At 45.5% G+C, this 15,630-nt stretch overlaps 1 protein-coding gene across 1 annotated transcript; it reads right to left on the minus strand.

Moving 5' to 3' along the window:
* Nucleotides 1–1,443: 1,443 nt before the first annotated feature.
* On the minus strand, nt 1,444–13,534 carry GSDMA (gasdermin A). Its single transcript, XM_065422834.1, has 11 exons — nt 13,478–13,534; nt 8,901–9,144; nt 8,471–8,660; nt 7,081–7,246; nt 6,875–6,968; nt 6,606–6,647; nt 6,011–6,040; nt 4,655–4,800; nt 3,988–4,138; nt 3,176–3,312; nt 1,444–1,686 (listed from the first exon to the last, which is right to left on the minus strand). The coding sequence occupies exons 2-11, from the start codon at nt 9,115–9,117 to the stop codon at nt 1,444–1,446; spliced, it is 1,416 nt and encodes a 471-aa protein (XP_065278906.1). The 5' UTR covers nt 9,118–9,144; nt 13,478–13,534.
* Between the last annotated feature and the right edge of the window lie 2,096 nt (nt 13,535–15,630).

Raw genomic sequence — 15,630 nt, forward strand, 5'->3', positions numbered from 1 at the left:
ATAGCAAAGTGGGAACTATAATGACAAAACAATACAGAAATGAGGATTTCACAACTACATCTATAAAGGCATGCGTCTGATGAAGTGGATATTCACCCAGGAAAGCTTATGCTCCAATACATCTGTTAGTCTATAAGGTGCCACAGGACTCTTTGTTGCTTTTTAAAGGCATAAGGGTTTCCCAACTATGTCTATTGGTTAGTGAGTTCTTACCAAACAGAAAACTATCAAACTAAATTTCCTTTTACATCTTCTAGGCTCTTCCCTTTCTCTGGAGGGGATGGATCGGATCCCCTTTCTTACAGCCCCAGATTGCCTTAGTTCAATATGACTGATTTGAAATGTGTGACGACATGATGCTTTCCAGTTTATGGCTGCTCCCACTGCTTAGCCAAAGGCCTTAGCTTAAGAACAGGGCCTCAAACTGTCACAGTGAGAAAAGGCCCTGACACCGGCAGACAGTGATTTTGATTCTTTTATACCTCTATAACTAGCTAAGTGATAAACATATACCTACATTCTTAAAGTATAGGCGTTTACAGATAGGCCTGAATATCTATATCCTAACACTCCACCTCCCCTTTTTTCATTCCTTTTCTTTTGGGATCCTCCTGCCCAGGTATCCCTGGAAAAGCATAGGACATATGGCGACACACTTCCTGACAGGGCCAGGAATCAAGATGGAAGGTGTTGATATTCCATCTGCCCCTTGTGTAGTACTGTGCCCTGCACCTTCTCTCGTATGGGCATACCATGCCTATTCCAATTAGTGTTCCAGACTTCCCATTATAGTGGGCCTGAGAAGGTTGGGTCCAGGCTGTCTAGTAGAGTAGGGGGGAGGGCTTACTACATTACTTATAGGTTATAATTAGTGACTGTTCTCTAGGCAGTTGTGCCCCCCGATGTTTCCATATGCAATGTAACATTGGGGTTGGGGCGCGGACTTACCTCCAGCGGCTCCCAGTCAGCGGCGCAGCCAGGGTGCCAGAGACAGGTTTCCCGCCCGTCCTGGCACTGCGGACCGTGCTGCGCCTGAAGCGGCCAGCAGCAGCTCCAGCTCCTCTTGTCCGCAGGCCCCCCTCCCCCCCCCCCAGCTCCCATTGGCCAGTTCTGCCAAAATATGGCAGGTAAGCTCATGACATCCTGGGCCATGGGTTCTCGTGAGAGAACCTGTTTTAATTCTTGGTTCTGGTTTCTCGCTTCCTTTGGCTGCCAGGCAACTTGCAACAATCCCCTTCTCCCACCTACTGATCTAGAAGCAGCATTGAGGAGATATGAAGAGAGTCTCATCCAGATCAAAGTGAGGTTGCTACAGTGTGTGGATGTGTATAAAATTGGGGATACTTTTTGTAGAGAAAAACTCACTTCCCATAATCAACCTCAGGAAATATTTTTTCAGTCTTTCTATTGACATCCCTTCTAATGTGAGGAAAGGTGTCCTATCTACTCTGATCTAGACAGAAGATGTAAAGCATACAAGGCTACATACAATGCACTGAGGGCTGAGAAAGCAGCCAGGTCTCCAGTCCCAGTGAAAGAAGGTCCATTTCTCTGCAGTGTTACTCCACCCAGCTCTATCATTGCCTTGGTTATGTTCAGTTCCTCCTCTTGCAGGGAGGAGACCAGCTTGGCATCCAGGCTGAAAGCGTCTTTCAGGTGGAAATCTTGCTTCAAGATGCTCTTGACCTTTGCAACAACAAAGAAGCAAAATCAAAATGTTAAATCTCTGGCTGATACAGGAATAAGCCTCTGCCAGAAATCACCCGCAGAACTCAACCGGAGTCACTGCAGTGGATGTAAAAATGATCTCTGTCTTTCAGTTTGCAAAGTGCTCTGAGATCCTTCAAGGTGAAAGGTGCTGTGGGTAAATGTGCATTACTAGAACTAAGATTCTTATTTTCTGTTAAGATCATGATAAACACTTATTGATTTCCAATTTTTCCTGGATTAGTTGTTCCCTAAAAGTGAGTATTTTGCCTTTAAAGCAGGAGCGTGACATACAAATGCAACCCACAGATAGGTTCTCCCAGTAACTGCTGAGTGAGGGTAAAACTGGGTGTGATGGGACGACTAGGGCCCTGAGGCCCCCTGCTGGAGGCCTTGTGGCCCTGCCACGCCCCACCCCAGAACAGGGCAGTAGATAGGTCCTCCAAGCTGCCCAGAGCAGCTGTGTGGGAAGCAGCCAATCAGGGCCCAGCAGGACAGTATAAGAAGAGCTCCAGGGCCAGAGCAAGTTTAGTTCCTTGCTAGAGCAGGAGGAGAGTGGCTGGTGCGCCAGGCTGGCTGCTGGGACTCTACGAGGACAAGGCCCTGAGGTAAGGGTGAAGAATGTGCGGGAGCCATGGGAAAGTGGCCAAGGGAATTATAGCAGCAACACCGTTTATTTCAAGGGATGTTATGGATGGCTGCTATCTATAGGGTCCCTGGGCTGCGACCTGGAGTAGAGGGTGGGCCTGGGTCCCGTCCCCCCCCCCCCCCCAGCCACTGGGAAAGTAGCCTGGACTTGGAGGCACCCCAGAACGGGAACAGAACTGTAGTGGCCCAGCTGAAGAGTTGGGGCCAGAAAGGCCCTGGGAAGGCGAAGACACTGCCTCCAGCGAAGGAGCTTTGGGGCACTGCTGTATTCCGGACAAACAGAGAGACATTATAGAGGGCACGGAGAGAAGCCCTGTTAGACTTGTACCACAAAAAGGGTTTGCTTTGCTTTTATCTCACAGACAGAGTATGACTTGGCCGGTGGGCTGAGTCAGCAAAGACCCACCACAAACACAGAGAGAGAGCATTCGGGCAAGGGGTGCTCATGAGAGGTGAGTGCAACCCCGTTACACTGGGCAACAGCACAGCTAGAACATGCTGAATTCAAATTACAAAGTAATTTCTGTTCATCTCTTAAGTAGAATAAAAATTCCAACAATTGGTAGGGTTGCTTCTGTTCAGTTTTTTAGGCATATCCTGTATCTGCAATCTAGGTGCCACCCATGGCTTCCTGGGTAGATGCCATGCGGCCCTCAGTGTCAGAAAATTTGGGCCTCCGTGTTTTAGTGGATCTCTCTGAAAGTGGGCAGTTATGATCCGGGCCTTGATTGAAGCCTGTAGTAACCCTTCCTCCTTGCATCACTTCAAGCTGTGGTGTTGCTACTTATGCCCTGATCTAATCATAGCTTTGCTTTAAAACCACAAAAGGGAAGACTTCATTGAGAGATGTGTGGTGCTGTATTTCACTGGCGTTCTCTCTCACCAGCTCGAGCTGTTTGGATACAATCTGCTTCTGCACAGACTGTGCCAGCCGCAGTAACTGATCCTCAGTTAGCTCTGGAAAAGAAGAAATCATGTGAGAAAAGGGTTTCTTTCTGGGCGGTAAGAGGGCAAGTGCAGAGGGTGGACAAGCCCAGGTGTATAATCATCAGTTGTCTACACTCCCTTCTGATGATCTCAAAACACTTCAATAATTTGACTAAATTAAGTTTTACTATCCTTGTGAGGGGGTGAGTGGTTGAAATTACTATTCCCGTTATACAGATGGGGTAGCAGAGGCACAGACAAGGGAGGAAGTGGCTTGCCCAAAGTCACAGAACAAGCTGCGGCAAAACTGAATAGAACCAGAGAGTCCTGATTCCCCCACTCTTGTTACTTAACCACCCTTCCTCAGGTTCTTGCTGAGGTTTCAGGTCCTCTGTGTGCTATGTTCTGGGTTCCCCAATGCATTGTGTTTCCAAGTGGGTGCCTCAATAGGATGCCATAACGGGATGCAAACTCCATCACAATGCTATGTCTGGCAAATGGTACACTGTGTTAGCTGGCAATGGCTGCCAAAAGCAGGTCCAAATTCTCAGCAGACTCTGCACCCTGCCCAGCCAAGAATCTAAGGAATGTCTGAACCATGTGAGTTCGCCTTCATCATTCATTCTGTTCTTCATAGGCAGACTCATTTCTTATATTCTGCTGTGGTTGGGTGCCCCCATTAAAATACCCAGAACTTATTCTTACCACCAAGTGCGTGTAGAGTGTAGAGAACTGGCCCAACAAGGTAAAGATCTATGCTTCCTGCAGAATCCTGTAAATTGTTTAGCAAGTCTTCCAAGTCTGGATTCTCACTCTTTAGCTCACATTTATCAGCATCTTCAAAAGCCTCTTCTAGCTGCAGGTTAGGGGAGGGGGGAAAAAAGCTTCAGGACTGAGAGTTGGAGGCTACTGAGAGAAACTAATCCAGCGTGGTCAAGTGATGTACTGAAGTATGCATCTGACTGTGCTGGGAGGAAAGGGGTGTTGGATGACCATATTTTTCCTAACCTCAGCTATCTACTGTAGCACAACTGGGGATTAGGGGAGTTGAATATTCACATTTGCTGCTGTAAGATACAGGATACTGGATGAAATGGTCCATTGGCATATTCAGATGTAGGAATATCTGTGCTCCTTTTTAAAAGATACTCATAGAAGTTAGATGGAAGAGGCCTACCGAGTCATTCTGTCTATCTTCCCTCCAGAGCAAGGCTGGGGTTGTGCGTTTAGTTATCTACTTATATGGCGATGGGGGCCAGATCAGAAGGTGCTGGACTGACAGATGGTCACAGGATAGGAAGGAACTCCGAGTGGGGGTGTGTGTGTGTGTGTGTGTCTCTAAACCCATAATGACTGAAAAAAGGAGCTTTACCTTGAGTGTGAGTTCTTGCAAGAGGTCGCTGTTTATTATCACCGCTATGATTGATTTTAAGAACTTGGCACGCAGATCTGTGGACAACTGTGAGAGCTTTGCACATTCTTTTTCAACGTCGCTCTGCAGGCCTTCCATTCCTCCATCTGAAAACAACGGAGGAGAGTCAGAATGCAGGATTACCTGCTAGTCCCAGTTCAAAAGTGTCAGACAGGACTCAAAATTTAGATTTGGAAAGGCTTCTGTGAATATTCAGAGAATCCCATGTTACTTTGTTCTCAGTAATGCCTGCCATCCTACGATTTTGAGACGTTTTCTTATTAAAGTGAATATTTTTCCACGTTACAGAAATAACTTGTCCAAAGTCACATGATGAGTTAATAACCAAGCCTAGAATAGAATACAAGTCACCTCATTCTAATTCCTTCACTGAAAAAAAGATTAGTCCATTAAAATATTTCCAAGCCACAGTTTAAGGGTAGCCTATATGAAATGCACAGCAGCATAAACCGTTGCTTTGTCAAGGAATTGTGTATGATGATTGTCAGGTTTACATCACTTTACATTGACAAGTACAGTGAGAGATGAAATTGTTACACAATGACATCAAATTTTTGTTTACGGACATTCTGATGCTGCTTTCTGATAAGTGAGAAATACCCAAATCACATGAAAGTCAACATAAATTGTCACTGGCTTATATAAGCCACTTAAACGGTTTTGATTTTCATGGCATCTGGTGAAATTTCAGATCCTGCATATGAGATCTCTGTATGAGAGATGACAAGAATGTACCTTGTGAGCATGATTCCCCACTCCTTTGAACCTTGTGTCATCACTTACACCTGTGCAAACAATGTGTGCACCACTTACACCTATGCAAAATGGATGTAAAACATTTCAGTGGGTATGAGTAAGTTCTGAATCGGTAGCATTTTACATGCATTTTGCACAGGCGTTCGTGACTGTAAAGGTGCAAAGTTGGGAAGCAGTCAGACCCTGAAACTCAGTATACAGTCCAGAAACAAATCTTTATAACCTATGTGGTGCAGACATCATCAAGCTCTGGAGTAATATTTTTCAAGCTGGCTTGTGGATATTTCCATAGTCTGTAGGGACCTTTCTGGTAGTTTAGAGTGAAATGTTCTGAGAATGAAGCAGTGGGATGTCAAAAGAGGTGGGTCTGTGAGAGGATTTCTTTGTTATGAAGTGCTCTGCAGAGTGAAAAGTCTGGGAAATCTACGTATCTCTAGGTGGCTTCCCTGAGCAATGACTTATAAGGTCAGAACCACCCTGAAAGGATTTGTCTACATTGTATCCTGATGTTGGATGAGGATGTTATAAAGAGCTACCTACCTGGGGAGTAATTAGATTCTGCTGTTGCACCTGTGAAGGCAGAGAGCTGAAGAAAAATTATCATTGAAGTTGAGCTCTTGTAATTATGAATTGTTGTCAACACCAACGTGCATTTATCTTACCTCCATTTTACTCCACTCCACTGTGTCAGTATAAAGGCTACGTATATTTGAGGAAAGCCATTATCCTTGTTAATAAATTTAATTTGTCATGAACTGACTAAAAGAATCCCTCTGGACTAGCCTTGTTTACACTGGAAATTTTCAAAAAAATTCCCACTGTTGCTAAGATTGGTTCAGCCACATCCGTATTAGCAACATTGGGGGCTTGTCTACATACAGATTGCACTGGTTTAACTTAAGAGAGTTTAAAAACAGATTAAACTGGTGCAAGGCCCTGCAATGGTTTAAAACTGGCTATATCAATTTAGTTTGCCCCTATAAACGTACTGGTGCAAGGTAAACTGCTCTAAGCCAGGATTAAATTGATATGAGTGTCCATACACAAAGTTACACTATTTTAACTAAACTGATTTAAAAATCACGCTTTAGAGAGAGAATTAACACAAATGAAGATGGCAAAATGTTCTGTTTACCGTCTGCAACAAATGTTTCATCATCCGGATGATGGGAAATGCCTGGGAAGATAGAAAAAGGGAAATGACCATTTATAACCTTTGAAGAGTTATTTGATGCCTCAGGTTTGTTTGTTTTTTCCTTCAGATTTTGACCAGCAGTATTTAGGCCTGCAAATACCACTACCAAATATCTGTAACACACAAGTTACATCTTGGGAAGTTCATTTCTGGTGTATTGCTTTTTTCCCCCCTAGTGGATGAGCTGGAGTTTTCTGGATGATACTTACCCCATGATTCACTTTGAATAATTAGCGGCTTGATTCTGAACGCCAGGACACAGTCCTTAGGGATAACTATGACACGCTTGCTGCCTCTGGTGCCCTGGTTCATGGAAAGAGGAGTTAGTGAGCTCACACAGCACAGAGATGTGCTAAAAAGAGGGGGCTATTCTCCCCCCCCACACACATTTCCTGAATCTAGATAGAAATTGAACCTTTAATGAAAAATGGACACAGATGTCATTCAGAATGTTGCCTTCCATGGTGTTGGCCTTGTATAATGTGCTCTCCTCCAAAGCCTGTACAGCCTCGTTGATCACATACAAGTTCTCTCTGCGCTTCCTTAAATCCCTAATGATGGAATGGTCCATGTTGATTTTCCTAAAAAAAAAAAAAAGTGGACTCTGCATCACTACTGAGTTTCTTTCTGTAGGTTAGTGTAGAGTCTTGATACCGGCTCCCCTTATTCTTGGATTTGCCACTCTGGGGGCAGAAATCAAGAGGAAAGCTGGCTTAAGTGTCCACCAGGGAATTCCTCTGATCTAAGCAGAATCCCTGAGTTGCACAGAGCCATGGAAGCCTCTATTCCATCTCCTTTCATAGTACTGGTGAGAGGTGCAGCCAGGGGAAATGAGATGTGGCCCTGTTACAGCTAGTCTCAGCAGCTGACATGGGCCCATGGGTAGCTACAGTAACTCCTCACTTAACGTTGTAGTTCTGTTCCTGAAAAATGCGACTTCAAGCGAAACAGTGTTAAGGGAATCTAATTTCCCCATAGGAATTAATGTAAATGAGGGGGTTAGGTTCCAGGGAAATTTTTTTCACCAGACAAAAGACTATATATATATATATACACACACACACACACACACACACACACACACACACTATAAGTTTTAAACAAACAATTTAATACTGGTACACAGTGATGATGATTGTGAAGCTTGGTTGAGATGGAGGAGTCAGAGGGTAGGATATTTCCCTTACTGCTAAATGATGAACTAGCAATTGGCTGAGCCCTCAAAGGTTAACTCTCTCACTCTGCAAAGCAGCAGGAATGGAGGGCAATATGTGCATTTCCGTTAAGTACACTGCCTTGTTAATTAGATCAGCATGCTGAGACCGCAGCCCTGGTGTGTCCCCCCTGCTCTATGGAAGATGGGGTAAGCGGGGGTGCAGGGGGGAGGGGGACACCCTGACATTAGCCCCCCTCTTCCCTCCCGGCACAGCAAGCAGGAGTCTCCGGGAGCAGCTCCAAAGGAGAGGGCAGGAGCAGCACATGGCAGTGGGGGGAGGGACACCGCTGAACTGCAGGCAGCTGCTACACAGGGAATTTAGGGGAGTGGGGAGCTGATGGGGGGGCTGCCGGTCCACCCTGGTTCCAAGCCCCCACCAGCTAGCTGCAACGGGCTGCTCTTCCTGCAAGCAGTAGACAAAGCAGGCAGCTGCCAAACAAAGTTAGAAGGGAGCATTACGCAACTTTAAACGAGCATGTTCCCTAATTGATCAGCAACATAACAACGTTAACCAGGATGACTTTAAGTGAGTTACTGTACTGCATAAGTTAGAGATTTCCTTCCTTCTCCCCATTTCTGCCAGCCTCACCTTTCTCCTTGTAGAAACTCGAGATCTGCTGGGCTGACCTCTGCTCTTTTCACCTTGATGGACTTCACTTGGTAGCTGCCAGCATCTAGCGTCATTTCCGTACTCACAAAGTCTTCAGGCAGCTTAATAGTCCACTCTACTCTGCCATCGGTGCAATCCTCAACAGTGATTGAGTGTGAATCCTGGATATCTGTGGGGAGGGGGGAGAGAGAAACCCTGCAAGAGTTAACACATTCTCTTTGTACCATTAATACGTAATTATGGCCCATAGCTTCTGTGCGCACAGGAAGGATGTGGCCTGACAGAGCTCAGACACAAGCTGCATAATTCCCTGGCCAGTCACTGAAAGAAAACAGCCGCTCAAGCCCAGGATGCTGCAGGCAGTGTTGCCACACTGGACGGGTAAATAACGTGGGAAGACTGGCATTACCTAGATTTCTGCTGTCCTGTCCAGGTACCAGAATGTCACTGAGCTGAACTCCTGTTTTGTAGTAGCGGTGACGAGTCATCCAGAATCTCTTTTTTGGTTTATTTCGAACGAGGTATAGGGGTCTGAAGTGATCTTGGTCAATAAGGCTGCTAACTGGGAACAGATCTCCATCTGGAGCCACCTGCTTTGCCAGGTCTTTGGTTGCCTTGTGAAACATCCTGTCTGCAGCCTGATGTACCTTGAACTGAAGCAAAATGTACTTTTTTACCTTAGGAGGCAAAGACAAGTGAAGCAAACACATTTGAAATCTGAACTGGAGGTTGCAGCAAGGTATTTTGCTCTTTGACAGCAAGTTTTACCTGCTCAGAGCTCTTAAAAACAAGCAAAAAACCTAAGGCCATGTTGACCAACATTGTTGATCTAGCTTACGCTGGCATACAGCCACTGTCATTATTATATCACTTGTGTGAGTGCACACTGGGGTCGTTGTGTCAGCAGTGTGTGTCCTCAACAGCAGTGCTTGTATTGATTGCATTGTCGGGGGGAGCATTGTGAGACTGCTCCTGGAGGCCAGTAACAGTCGATGTAAGCAGCACAGTGTCTACACTGACACTGCATTGACCTAATTACATTGACTGTGACTCTACACTGCTTGGCAAGGTGGTGTTACTAAATTGGCGTAGCGATGCACAGTGGTGGGAGCCAAATTTAAGTGAAGGCATTGCCACAGCTAGGTCGACACAAGGCCGTGTAGACCAGGCCTGAGCTCCACAAACGGCCTCTGGGCTGGGCTGCTGCTGTTACACCCAGTTAGAGAGAGAGACATGATTTGCCCAAGATCAGATACAGTGAGTCAGTTCAGGAGTTGTGAACAGGACCTAGATCTCCTAAAGTAGGTTTGTTTAATCGTATCCTGTCACATGGTATACTTTCTGATCATGGGTGGGGAGTGGAGCCCCCCTTAGGGGAGGTTAGCCCTTGACTGTGCCCCCCCAGGAACCCTCCCTACAGCCAGAGCCCTGAGACCCCCTCCCCCGCAGCTGGAGCCACAAGTCCCCGACCCCCCCACCTGCTCAGAGGAGCCCCAGCCGCACCTCCCATCTCCAGGCCCCAAGCCTCTCATTCTTGTCCGAAGACACTTTTGATATGCCCCATGCAGGTTCTGGGGTGGCTGAGGAGGGGTATTTGCTACTCAGCTTCCTGGATTCGTCAGTAATCTCTCTCAAATCCAGGGAGATTACTGATGAACCCGGGAAACTGAATAGCATATATCGCCTCCTGAACCGCCCCGAAACCTTCATGGGGCATAATAAATCAAAAACTTCCTCCAAAACCCTGCAACCGGGGATCTGGCGGCACCAACAGCGCCAGCCCTGGCCTATTATACCCGCTGCCCATGTTTTTGATCATGTAAATTGTTTAGGGTCAGAGAATGAAATTAGTTTCTAAAGGAATTTGATCATTACTCCCCCATGATGGGTGAACAATACAAATGAAATTTCTTGAATGATCTCAGATTAGTTGAAGAGGATTCCAGACAATGTTGTCCTCTCCCAGTGCTGGGACTCTAGCAGACCACTATACCTTATCTTTAAAACCAGATGTCACCAGCAGGCATTCAGATTGAACCATCAACGTCCATATTTCACAAAATATAGAGCTAGAGAAATTTCTTGCTGCAAAAAGCTTATGATCTAAGGAGGGCAATAATTAGCTATTATGCAGGTACTTTTCCTCAGTAGATCCAAGAGCACAAAGGCAGGTTGCTGTCACTGGCATTTCACAGAGAGGGAAACTAAAGCACCGAGTAGAAATAACTTGCCCAAGGTCACAGAGTGAGTCAGTGGCAGAGCTGGGAATAGAACCTGGAAGCTTTCACTAGTAAAAGTAAATAACATTTTTAAAATGTTTAAGAAGCTTCATTTAAAATTAATTTAAAATGCAGAGCCCCCCCGGACTGGTGGCCAGAACCCGGGCAGTGTGAGCGCCACTGAAAGTCCGCTCATGTGCCGCCTTTGGCATGCATGCCATAGGTTGCCTACCCCTGCACTAGACTCAGAAAGGCAGAGCAGTCAAAGATGTGGGTTAACAAAGTCTGATTAATGGATGCTGCATATAATAATATGTATGAGTAGGGTCCACAATGTAATCAACAGTCCCTGTCTGTGCTGTATTCTGATAATTCAGAGGTCAAAAGAACATCCTAGCGTTTAAATGAATTGTAAACATGGGATACCTCGGTACTCATCTCTCTTTGAAATGTACCGTGAATGGTGGAGGAAAAAAGCAAATGGCCTTATGTTAATTCCTATAACTAAGTACTCGTGATGGACCTCCTTCAAAGTCATCCTAATGACCTTTTTTTCTTGAGGAAATCCCAACTTGTCAAAGAGGACATTAAATTGTATAAAATATCCTGGGGTCCTGATTCTGTCATCTCAGATCTACTTAGGCTTCATCAGGGGAAGTTTGAGTCACAAGACTGAGGTCCCAGTTATGCTGGTACGCCCTGAATATGAGATTTGGACATTGGACTATGACCTGAACTCTAAAGGAACTCTGCAACTACAAAGCTCACCCTCTCTGCTGTGAATCTGAACCTCAATTAATTGAACTTCTGTCTGCATGTGTATAGATCTTTTAACCATGCTCTTTTTTTTTTTTTTTTTAAATAAATTTTAGTTTAGTTAATAAGAATTGGCTGTAGCGTGTAAGATCTGAAACATTCATTAACCTGGGAGGTAATGTGTCTGATCCTTTGGGATTGGTAGAACCTTTTCTTTTATATGATGAAATAAGATTTACAGAAGTTTTCATCATATTTGACGTGGGTACCTGGATGGAGGCCTGAGGCTGGATCACTTGAAGGGAACGGTGTTGTTTGGACTTCTTAGTAACCAGTAAGGTCATAAAGAAGCTGTTTTATGCTGGCTTGGTAAATCTAAGTATTGGAATATCCACCAGCTTTTGGGGGTTTGGCTGCCCCATTCTTTGCCGTTCACCCTAATTGAGTGACCGTAGCTGGTCCCTCACTCGGACCCCGGTCACAGTGGCATAGTCGTGCGTGGATACACATTACCGCAGGCTAATTGGGTTTTTGGATCAGAACCGCATGCTTGTCAAAATTTAATTTTGATATTGGAGAATTTAAGGGTTAAAAATCAGTTAGTGAGTGACCCATGATCAAGATCCTGATTGAAAAAGCCTGGAAGAATTGTGTTTACAGAGGTATTTTAAGCAAAAGGCCGCAGAGCAGGAACTGAAAAATCTGTTAATTGCCAGTGATAAGGAAGCAGACCCAGCGAAAATGCTTGCAGTGCAAAGCCAGCAGCTAGAACTTGACCAAAAGCAAAAAATAGCTGATATGGAAGGAGAATGCCTGGGTTTTGAACATGAACAAAAAATGGCATATATTCGATTGTAGGAACTAGAAGCTAAGGCAAAAGTGGACAGACTTAAGCTCCTACTCAAGAGAATAAATGAACATACTGAATAACTGTCATCCTGAAAAAACAGCTCCTCTAGACAGCAAAGATGGGGATAGAATCTATCCAGTTTGTAACAGTGTTGGTATGTTTGACTCTAAGCCGTTGTCTGTGTGTAACTAAATTTACCCCAACACTGCCACCTTTTATGTAAATGCTTTTACTGTGAGCTTGGGTGAAGGTAACCCCATAACTTGCGCAGAGAATGTAAAAGTCAATGGTAAAAGCTGTTTAGGGCAAATTATAGCTTCTAACATCACTCTTGTTAAAGCAGATCTTGTCAGAGTGAATATTGTAATCCTCTGAGTTTACTGTAAGTGTGCCTTTAGCCTGACTCCATCTTGAATGGAATGGTGTTAAATGTGAAGTTATAGCTGGGGTAAGAAAGTTATTGCCTAAGGATCTTTTGATTGGGGATGATATTAAAGCTTTGTTCAATCAAGTTGATGACATAAACCAGTCACAGGAAAGAAATAATCCTGAACCTGTGTCTACTAGGGGCAAGGATTTGCCTATGGAGAGTTTCTCCAAATGTTTGGATGAGGAAGATAACTGTTTATCTGTGCAAAGAAGCAGTGCATATGTGGAAGAAATTCCTGAGTGCGTGTCTGATATCTCAGAAAGATGTGGTATGTTCTATGGTGACTCAGGACAAAGTAATATGATAGTGATTTACAAAACTAAACTTGCCCAGACAGAAGAAAGTTACATGCTTTTTCTCTGTGCCCAGTGAAATTTCCCCTCACGGCTAGGATTCAGCTCCTATGGAGAAGGAAGGAAGGGTTGCTCCTCCCCACATTTATACTTCAGGTTAATACTGTCCACCCCTCCTGGAAAAAAAATCACTGTTCTTTTCTTCCAATGTTACACATAACTTGCTTTACTCATAGCCCATAAGTGGTGGTTCTTTTAAAAACCCAACACTCCAGTAGCATGGCTTTGTTTAAAGAGCAGAAAGGCACTGATTAGAAATCAGAGCAGGAACCGGCACAGGGTCTTTTTTTGCACTCCAGTGGAAAAAGGAATAGCCCTCCCCCATCAGTATTACCCTAAGCTTGCATCATTATTACAGTCTCTTGATTAAACACTTACCACGCTGTCTGAAGACTGGAAGAAAGGAGGGTCTCAGAAGTAACTAACAGGCAGCCTGTGTGCCTGCGCCTCTCTTACTGTAAACTCACTCCCACAGCAACATACCGACCCCTTGTGTGTTTCTTGTCCTTAAATGATGTCTCATCTTAGAAACAAACTTGGCAGAACTGTTTGTTAGTGCTGCAATCAGCAATGTTTCGTCATCTCAGCATGGCCTCTTATAGTTTCATTTTTTCAGCAGTTGAAATAAAAATCCCCCGATTACTCTCTACTTCCTGTGATGTATGGGAAGTGTGTGCTTGTTTCCAGTTCTGCCTCCAAGCAGCTTCTCGTTGTTTTTTTCCATCTCAGCATTTTGGCAAACTTTCTGTACTTGCAGCAAACTCCTGTTTGGCATTGCTCGTCCTATGTCAGGCCCAGAGGCTGTACAGTGGAGTTGGACAAAGTGCCTCCTCCAGAGTTCTACAATGCCACTTTAGGGTGTCATCTACAGCAACTCCAGGCCCCAGCAGCATGCACTGCTCAGTATGGAGCCTTGTGGGAGAAGCAAATGGGCAGAAGTGGAGTTGTGGATTGCATGTTTTAAACCCCATCAGTTACATATACAAAATTATGTGTTTACTTTTGGAGGGACATCATATAAGATAAGAACCTAGACAGATTAACTCATCCCCTCTGCAGACTGTTTGACTCTTTAAACGGGCAAAAACTGGACCCCCAACCTCAAATGGCAGAGGCGGTGTGAAGGGCGTTTACTTATGAAAAAAAATCTCCAGCTGGGCAGGGAGGTGAAAATCAAGCTCAGGAACCAGCGTGCACACTTATGATACTCCTTTCCGCATTCTCCATGATCAGGCTCTTAGACTCTGAACTCTTTGGGCAGCGTCTGTCTGTTTGTACAGCACCCAGTTACTGCTGCTTTCCCACCAGTCCCACAGGGAGGTGTAGTCCCCCACATAGACCCAGCTATGTCACCCAAAGCCAACATCCAGGATCAGGCAGGGGATGAGGCAAATTCATGCACTGGCTCCATGTATATCCCAGTGTGAGAAGAACAAACAGACCAGAACCAGCAGGAGCCCAAATGACATAAGCCAGGAGGCATCTCCATTAAGCAGGGGGCCTGGTTAAGGGTTATGGCTCCAGCCCACAACTGAGAAAATATTGATGTCAATGAGCCAGGTGCCCACCCTCCCCCCTACACACAACTAACCAACCTGGCTGGGCGCTGGGTAGAGCTTCCTGTCTTCCCCCACATGCTGCCAGCCGAGTCTGATCAGACACGTTCCTGAGTGACAGGTTTCAGAGGAGCAGCCGTGTTCGTCTGTATCAGCAAAAACAACGAGGAGTCCTTGTGGCACCTTAGAGACTAACACATTTATTTGGGCCTAAGCTTTCATGGGCTAAAACCCACTGCGTGCATCTGATGAAGTGGGTTTTAGCCCACGAAAGCTTAGGCCCAAATAAATGTGTTAGTCTCTAAAGTGCCACAAGGACTCCTCGTTGTTTTTGTTCCTCTGAGTGTAACTTCCCAGGCTGCTCAGTTCTCCTGGCACCAATAACTTCTCTCTTGCACCAGATGTGAGCCAGAAGGCTCCACGCTCATGGAGGCATCATCTGAGCTGCTCTGCATTGCTGGTGTGGATTCTCAAGAGATTTACATCCACCCATTAACTCAATGGCCTGATGCATTGTAAACCCCCCCCTCCCCCCATCGTACCTGTCAGAGATCTGCAGGGTGCATGCATTTCTGATTCATTTCAAGGCGCTGACTTGTAACCTGCAAAGCACGCCAGGGCTTTGGACTGCTGCATTTTTTCTACGTAGGTTCTCCTGCTGCCCTCAGCACTGTAGTATGCAAGTACCTGCCCGTCATGCATTAAGCAACGTGACTAACATCTGTCCTGTCCTTGTTCTCTGACCCTCGCCCTAGGGAGAGAAGTATGTGAGGGCCGTGTTTTGTTTTGGAACTTTTGGGGGATTTTTCTCAGGACCACCCCCTTCTGCTGCCACGATACCACTGCATGCAGCTGGGACCCTTGAATTTGCCTCCCCGCCCCAGTTAAACTGGAGCGAGCTGGCAGCAGGATATTGTCATGGAATCCACTCTCCATGGCTTGCCACAGCCTGGATTTGCCAACACTCAGGCCCTG

Source organism: Emys orbicularis, chromosome 25, assembly GCF_028017835.1.
Source record: "Emys orbicularis isolate rEmyOrb1 chromosome 25, rEmyOrb1.hap1, whole genome shotgun sequence".
NCBI lineage: Eukaryota > Metazoa > Chordata > Testudines > Emydidae > Emys > Emys orbicularis.